Source organism: Xenopus laevis, chromosome 2L, assembly GCF_017654675.1.
Source record: "Xenopus laevis strain J_2021 chromosome 2L, Xenopus_laevis_v10.1, whole genome shotgun sequence".
Taxonomy (NCBI): domain Eukaryota; kingdom Metazoa; phylum Chordata; class Amphibia; order Anura; family Pipidae; genus Xenopus; species Xenopus laevis.
In genome coordinates, this window is record NC_054373.1 from 95,153,649 (window position 1) to 95,162,546 (window position 8,898).

General features: G+C 36.3%; 1 protein-coding gene and 1 long non-coding RNA gene across 5 annotated transcripts in view; one reads left to right on the forward strand and one right to left on the reverse strand.

Moving 5' to 3' along the window:
• LOC108708283 overlaps nucleotides 1–479 on the reverse strand; it is a 14,270-nt gene extending 13,791 nt beyond the window's left edge. The window contains exon 1 of the long non-coding RNA XR_001934429.2: nucleotides 139–479. This is a non-coding gene — a long non-coding RNA (uncharacterized LOC108708283). The remainder of the gene's footprint in view (nucleotides 1–138) is intronic.
• Nucleotides 1–8,318, forward strand: part of vmp1.L (vacuole membrane protein 1 L homeolog) — a 127,668-nt gene extending 119,350 nt beyond the window's left edge. For 3 of the 4 annotated variants that reach the window (XM_018245001.2, XM_041580959.1, XM_018245002.2), the window contains exons 11-12: nucleotides 2,705–2,807; nucleotides 4,736–8,318. In XM_018245001.2, coding sequence (XP_018100490.1) covers nucleotides 2,705–2,807; nucleotides 4,736–4,879 — 247 coding nt within the window. In that variant the 3' untranslated portion in view covers nucleotides 4,880–8,318. 4 annotated transcript variants of the gene reach the window in all.
• Nucleotides 8,319–8,898: the final 580 nt, after the last annotated feature.

Below are 8,898 nucleotides of genomic sequence, written 5' to 3' on the forward strand. Positions count from 1 at the left end.
CATGTTTTAAGTACATTAAAAGTTTAAGATTCTAACATAAAGTTAATGAAACATAAATAGCCAGTTTATATTTTTAGCTTTCTTTCACTGTGGTTTTATTGCAGAATACATGGAAATAATAAATAATAGTCATTTTACCTGTTAGTAGACTGCGTGTGTCTGGTTACTCATTAAATGTTCAAGCACCAATGCAGTCATCGATCAGCATGAGTAGCCGGCTCATACTGTTTCCAGCGAGTCATTTCACTGAATTTGTATCCCAAGAAATACAAAAAGTTATTACCATCCCTCCAGAATGATTCAATTGTTTTCCCATAACTGCCCTCATAGTAAATTTAGCTCATTTCTACTATCATGTGTTTCAAATGCTTTTTCACTTTAAAAGCCACAAGACTATACCTTATAATTTTGCCTAAGACAAAGGTCAGATTTTTCTTTCCTTTTACTGTTTTTTATTTATTTTTAAATCTTTATAATGCTAATGAGACCACTAGTTTATACTTATGAAAAAAAATCTTGTGGAAATAATCCTTATGGAAAATATGTGAAAAGCGGCTTTGTATTTTGCTGTGTTGTGTGAAATTCTTTTGTTATATTATTATACATATATTATACTAGAACTGCTATTATACTATATACCATTGCTATCTTTTATTTATTTATTGGGAGCCTGTGTAGTTCAGCTCCTTTACTGTCATGCTTTGTATATGTTTGTCTGTGTCATTCCAACAGGATGAAGAGTATTTTTTTACCAAGATGTTTAATTTAACAGGTCATATGAGTAAAGTGCATTTATTTAATTTTTTATATATAGCCTTGCATCGTGCTGAAGAATGCAAAAACAACTTATATAGAGCATGTGCAGTCCTTTTTATAGACTTGTAATCATTTAGAAAAGATGTTCTATTGCACGGTTGTGAAAGGACTTTGACACGATAATCCTCTAAGGAATTTATGTATATACAACTTTTCTTTCCTTTCTTTCCCCCTCAATACTCCTTACCGTTATACTTGAATGTCATGTTAGAAATCTGGTAGGTAGTAAATAAAAAAATAAATAAAAAAAAACCTGTTAAATGGCAGTCCCATGTTAAATGCTTTTTTGTCTGCTTACTTCCTCTTTGCACTTTATTTTTCCTGCTAATCTTGTATTTTAAATTGCAATACCCCCAGCAGTATTTAATGCAGTTTATTTTGAGTGGCATTCATATTATTACCATAGTTAAGTCATTACAAAAACCATTAACTGCAGAATGCTTCCCAAGAAACATGATGATTCAAGACATTTAGGGGGTTATTTATCAAGGTCCGAATTTATCTCAATATCGGCTGCTACAAACTCTGATCTAACCAGCTCGGGTTTTTAGCACTTATTTATTATTACCTTTTCCCGAAAATTTGCTTTGTGGGAAAAGCTCCTATTTTCACGATTTTTTTCATGAATTTTCCCAGAAATTTTTCGGAGTTTTCACCCGAAAGCTCCGAAAACATCATGAAATTGCCCGAAACCCCCGACACAACCAAAAACCAATGGGACTGTTCCCATTGACTTTTATGCAACCTCAACAGGTTTGAGATGCCGTGTTTTTATATTCGGGGCTTTTTTAGCCCTCGGAGTTTAATAAATTCGGAAAAATTTGTGATTTTTTTTTTTTTAAAAGTCTGATTTTATTAAAAAAAAATAATCACACATTTTTCGTATTTCGGGTATTCTGAGCTTAGTAAATAACCCCCGTATAGTGTCTGATCCTTACTGCTTACCTATGTATACATATGTATGTCAGTGTGCTTGCTAGACTGCTGGTCTGTTCATTATGTGTGTGTGTGTGTGTGTGTGTGTGTGTGTGTGTGTGTGTGTGCCCCGCAGTGACAGTAGTTCTCAGTAGTGCTACTTGTACTGTTAGAGAGTTTTACACTGTGGGTTATCTCCCGTGACATTCTGGTGAATCCACATTAAAGGACAATGAATGAAACTGTGATTGTTTGAATTGCTTACTAATGTAAGTCGCCATTTAACATTTTGAATGTAGTGTGATTCTGAGCAAGGTCCACTCCGTACATTAGTTCCTTTGTTCTTGACGTTAATCACGGACTTCTAGCCAGCTAGGGAGGTACATGCACACAGAGTTAGCCCATTCTGTTGCAATCGTATGACGCATAGGTGAAAAGCCTAACCCTTACAGTTCTGACAAGAGATTACAGCTATTTGCCAAGCATTGTCGTGCAGCTCTGGCTGGCAAGGAGGGGGTTAAGTGAGAGCATTAAGGAAAGCAACGCCTTCCAAGTCACAAAGGGGAGAGACAAGGGAAGGGTGGGCAGTTTCTGTTTCAAGTAAGGATGACACAAGCACCACTCATTTCCTTATTAATCGGTTCAAACCAGTTCTTACAGGAACCGCTGGTGATAAATGTGGGAGTTCTCAGAAGTCATTCATTTCATTTTGTGCAAAGCTTCAGTGCACACAGCCCAGCTAAGAGCCTCCCTCAATAGGCAGGAGAGACACACACACATTACTCACATTTCATTGGTTCCTATGCTGCCTCTGGGCATGCTTTAACCATCAGAATCATGCTTTAGTTTCTAATTCTGCGGAGGGTAAGTAACAAATATACATATTAACCACTTTGTCCTGGTGTTTGTTTTTCTGCTTCTTCTTCATTTCCATCCAAAAAACTGCCTGCGCTCGGGATGCACATGGATTCAGGGTTATTCCAAGCATCGGTCCGTCCCTACAGAAACCCTTCCAGGAATATCTGGAAGCTCAGAGGAAAAAACTGCATCATAAAGGAGACAGCGGAACACCCCAGGTGAGGAAAAGTCTCTTCTTTAAACTTTCCTGCAGGATGTATAGTGCTTGTTGTGACAGATTCACTTTGATCTGTGTGAAATATTGCCTGTCCTTCTGTTCAGCACTGACATTTATCAGTCATTTGGTTTCTAATTGTGATTTATATTTTCCCTAAAAATTCCATACTCTTATCTTAAAAAAAAAAAGTTTCATTAAATGTCTCCTTTAATACAATCAAGGCATGTTAGTATTATGCTTTAAAATCATTTTTACATTTTTCATTTAGAATGTAATATTAAATGGAAATAATAAATTTTTAATAAACAACCTTAGTTTATATATCGAAATATACAGTCCCATTGCCTTAAAAGAGACTGCTTCATCTTAACATGTGCTTGCTGTCACTGAGTTAGCAAATGTCTATGTAATAAAGGCTCAGTGGTATAAAGCAGCAGCTCCGCCTTAACAGACCTTTGTATGCTTATGCTCATCTTACCATCAAGTACAATGTTATTTTCTGTTGATGCTACAAGATAAGTATGGCCATCCTGTATGTCTCAGGTTTTTATCCATACTTTTAATCTGGTAAACAACAGCTGCCATTCTCTTTGTCTTAAAAGGGAACGTTTACAAATGTAATACATAAATTATGTATTATTCTTTAAAATATTTAAACACTCTATTTTTATTTTGTGATTTGTTATTGAAAAATTCAAGAAATCATAAATAAAGAGATATATATAAAAAAAATATTTAAACACTTAAAAAAGCAGGGGGGAAGTCATTTTTTCTGAACAGTTCCAGGATAACTTTCCAAGACCTGAATAATAAAAAACTGCAATCTCAAATGCCTTGTCTGACAATCTTCACTAGGTTTGTCAGTGCTGTAAAATCCACAAAATCAATTAGTTAGAAATATTGACTTACCAGTGGTTCTAAAGGGGCATTTTGAAACATTTATACATATTAAACATTTAACAAAGCTCCACATACCACTGTATTGCATAAGAAGTTTGGCAGAATCTTTTAATTTCATCCTCACCCCTAAAATCAGGGATGCTCATTAAAATGGCCCTACAGCTATTGGCTTCCAGCATGTTTCAAAACTAATGGTAGTGATGAGGATGGGCACTATTCATTTAAAAGCAACTGAAGGGCCATGTTTTTGACCTCCCTGCCTCATGACATCACAGCAAAATATAGAATGGTTTATGATGTTGCTTATTTTAGCACCTGCATTATAGTAACATGGCCCTGTATTGATAGGGAGCCATATTAATTAACTTAATTAACTTCATAGGTTTCATATCAGGTCGGTGAGGGCCATACTGTTTAAACAAAGGTGGATAATCTTATTAATTGTTGGAAAAAAGGGCTAAATCGAAAAATAGAGATAGTATTTACTGTATAGTATTTAATGGTCATTTAATAGTGATGGACAAATGAAGTATTGACTCAGGAAACAAAGAAGCGCTGTATAATTGTTTTAGTAGAATAGAATATTCTGGAAAGAAATACAGTCAAAATACAGTGCTGTTGTTGCACAATATGTGTCCGCTCCCCAATATATGAAGCAGCAGAAAAATCTAAGAGTAATTAGGTTGATCTGAAATGTGCTGCTGCCCCCCACATACTAATCCAGACACAAACTAGTAAACAACACAATTAGCTGTTACACATAAGTAGACATCGGCAATTGTGCAACTGCCCCCCAAACAAGTATTATAGAAGTGACAGCTAGTGGGCGTCATATCTTAATGCTTTTTATTCCACAAAGAGCCTTTATGTGAAATGTGTACTCTCCCTAATCAAACAATGACTCAAGAATCTGTCCACAAGGCAGGGTCACTAGGGTGCATTACAAATGGAAAATTGCATGGCCGTAACCGTTCTGCGACGTGTACTGTAATAACCTCACCGTCTTCTATTGTACTTCTGTTTCTGCAGAGTGAAAACTGGCTATCGTGGGCGTTCGAGAAGCTGGTGATCATTATGGTTTTCTATTTCATTCTGTCCATCATCAACTCCATGGCACAGAGTTATGCCAAACGGGTTCAGCAGAAAAAGTTGTCTGTAGAGAAGACTAAGTAAAGGGATTACACCCTGGGAATTGGGAAGGAAAGGGGGGGGGGGTGAATGGTGATAAAAGACGATGCTTCTAAATGGAACTTCAACTGACATGATTAACCGTTAAATTCAAAGTAACAAATCTGGAGCGCATTTACTTGTTCCAAATTATTATTTTCTATTTTTTTTACAATATAAAAAAATAACACATTTATTATGCGAGTTCAGAGAAGTCTATGTGGAAATGTGAGACGCCATTTTCATGAGCTTTTTTTTTTTTTTTTCTTATGACACGTTCCTGTTTTTTTTTCTCTAACCTTTCAAATTCTCTCTTAAAGCTTTCTGAGTGGCAGAAAGGTTTGCAAACCTTTTTTTTTTTTTTGCACACACATTAGATATATAATGATGAAGTTGGACAATGCAGAGCACTGGTCTCTAGCCCCCTTCAGATTTTAAAGAAACAGGTGCTGAAAAATGAACTTTAATGTACTATTGCCATTGCAGATATTTTCTGTCTTATTGGAACTGGATGTGCTCCTTTCATGTCTGTAACTTTATTCTGGAGGGCTACATTGGTGGATTGCTGTGCAGTCTCTTGTACCTCCATCCAGATCTCTTAATATGTTTATAATGTTTGTGGAACTTCAGAAACAAAGACTAATTACTTTTCCCAGTGTCTGAAGTATCAGTTTTCTGGCGTATACATGTACATGGATATAACCACAGGCTTTAAACTGGGTGATTTCAATGCCCGCAGCTTTGACCTGACACAAGGCAAACACCATGCAGGTATATTTGTATGTGACGAGCCATCAGTTGTAGTCACCCTATGTGAAATACAGCAGATTTGGCAAGCACTGGTGCATATTGGGTTATTCTAGGTTACTTTCTCTCTTGTAAGGAGATGCCAGCAGTGGAAGGGAATAGTAATCAGTGCTGTCACTTCTTTTCACTGAAACCATTGCACAAAATTGGTACCTGTCCAATTCTGTAAAAATGACATTGTTTTTCTTTTTTTTTTTTTCTAAATTCTGTACATATAGAATGGAAAGCTGAAAGTGAACTTTATAAAAACCACCTTTGATCATTCCAGAACTTCTTGTGTCAATTCTTCTTTGTACATGTACCACTCCTCTATGCCGCGTTTTATATTTCCATTGCATTGATCCCGCTGCCTCCACTCCCTTCAGAGTTACGTTTGTTGCGTGCATGTTAATCCTCCCTGCAGAAAACCCCTTTGTCTGGGATTTCTCAATCATTTTGTCTTGCAAAAGCAGGAAGCAGGAAGTGTGTGCTGAGCTCTGGCTCTGCCTTCAGTATTGACCTAATGATTCAGCTGCCTTCCTAGAAAACTTATTCATGGCTCCATTTGCTCTCTTGCCAAAGCTGAGTCATTGGGAGTCACATTAACGCTTAAGGACCCATTTTGTCTTTTAGATTATTTGTTCTACCCAACTGGGAATTTCCAGGAGCTGTGCCTGAACCCTGTCTGCCCAGTTTGTATTTTCACTGATGTGAGCAATGTGTGCTGCTGGCTATCCATAATTAGGAAACCAGAGACTATATTTGCATTGTTTTATATGCAATTTAATATTTGACCTATTGTTTTCCCCCAAAGCTAGATTTGAGGCTCAGGTGGCATACATTGTACATTAGACTGTTTTAGGGGCAACACCTCTATGGTGTGTTTAGTTGAGCTTCTGATTCTAATTGTTGTAATCATTGGAACTTGGCTCTTTAACATTGCAGCTTTCAGTATGTGATGGCATCTCTCAGCTAAGCCTGCATGTGTTTAGTACAAAGGGCTGAGCTATAGAATGTGCTAGTACTCTATACATGTCTAAAACACAAGTTCTATCTAAAGGTCCCTGCTACACAAGTAAGTGTTTAAGTCAATGGCTGTATCCTCCTTTTTTTTTTTTTTTGAGTACAAACATGCCAAGTGAGTGAGTCAGCAGCTGATGACGCAGATGGGACCGTTTTACAATTGGATTTCTGCAGAAAAGGTACTCGGGCATTATCATAAACAAATAACATGAAATACTCTGTTTAAAACTTCACTTAAAGGGGAAGGTCACTGTACACTGAATTTACTTTTTTTTAATTTATTTTTTTGTTTCACAGCTTTCAGGTTTAGAATTTAAACTGCTAATTGGATGCTAAGATCTGTTTATCTTAGCAGAGTAAAAGATGAATAGGATCAGTATAACAAAACTAAAGTCTCACAGTGAGGCTGTTTTTTTTTTTTTTAGTTAGGCTAAATGACCTAAGCAACTAGATGGAATTTACAGGCTTGAAAGAAACAAATAGGATGGCTAACCAGTAAAAAACATAAACATTTCAAATGAACAAGGTAAACTTAACCTTATTTTAATTAAATATTTCCATTCTGTTTGCTGTGTGCTTTTCAATGTTCAGCTTGGCACAAGTGTTTAAATGCTTTTGATTTAAAGACGAATAAGAAACCGTGCATGCTACAATCCAGTCATTCCCATCACCTGCTTTTTACCTTGCCCATGCCGTCGTGACATCTCCATGGCTGTACCATCCTGTCGGATAGCTTATCAGACTGATGTTGACTGTTGGATGTCATGGCAACAACAGTCGGTAGGCTGTCTGACATTTTGGTGTCTTTCACGTGACCAACTGTTTTCATCATTCACTTCTGTTTCTTTGGTTTGTTGCAGTGACTTCAATTGTCTGTGTTTATTATTTCCAGTACAGGTTTCCAATGTAATAAAGTTCTTCACGTAAAGCATTTATAATTTTAAAGGTATACGGCCATCAAAATAAAAACATTTTGTTTGTATAAAATAGTCCAAATTTGAGGAAACCATAATTTTCTGGTGTACTGCCTTTCTTCATGGTTGGGTGAAAGCATAATCTCAAGAAACCTCTATTTTTCATTCATTTACAGTGGTGCATCCCGGAGAGAACTTAAGGGGTAGTTCACATTTAACTTTTAGTATGATGCCGTGATATTCATTAGTTAGACACATACAGTCCTAAGAAATAGCCATACATTGGCACACAAAAATTCTGTTGAGTAGCTTCATTGTATATTCTCATCTACTTTAATTTTTCTACTTGTCGTTTGCATTTACTATAAAGCTCTGTGTGAGCTTCCCTGTCCAGGGGAGCAGGTTTTACCCAGCATGATGTGTTACTGTGATACAAGATTAGATAAGCCTGCTTATATGTTTTGTACTGACACGGCCAATTAGTTTTTTAGAACAAGGTATAAATACCTTCAGCAAGTCTGCAGCACACAACATGGTCAATCATTAATGGCTTCACGTTTCCATTGCTAAATTGATTTTTGTGTCTCTTCTCCTGAATTCCAGTACATAGAACTTTTATATGCCCCCTAAGTGTTCTTATTCACTCATCTATATGTTTTGAAGGGAAACATGTACAGATAAAACGATTATTTTTCTCAAATAAATGTACAGCTGGGAAAATACACTTGTGTCTTAGTGTTTTGCATTTTTACGATACTATCCATGTTAATTTCCTCTCTTATATACTTTTAGATAGCGTGGGGCAGTTTTCACAAAAAGTTCATATTTGTTTGAGACATATATACATAATGAAAAGTTTCTGGATAGACATGAAAGCATAATTAAGTTGCATTTGAAAACATTTCACTGCTTGTAGAGGAACTTTAAAAAATATTGTAAATGACAGGCAGGATCAGCAACCGTTGAGAACCAGGTAGTCTAGGGGGGGAAAGCCAAGGTACTGCCAAAAAATATACCAGCAACTGTGAGACAGCACATTACACTCCAATTGCATCCAATTGTCCCATGGCAGAATTGTGTAACTTGGCATTACTCTTACTGGTTTCTTCATTAAAGAAACTAGAATATAAAGATAATGTTTTGTTAGAGGAAGTAAGGAGAACATTTGATGACCTTTTTCTAGGCAAGCAAAAATTTAACTTTAAATTTTCCACATTATAGTTTTGCTTCAGTGTATGAGCATGTCTGCTTGAGGTTTATGTTAAATTATTTACCTGGGTTTAAAGGCAAAACATATCCCTC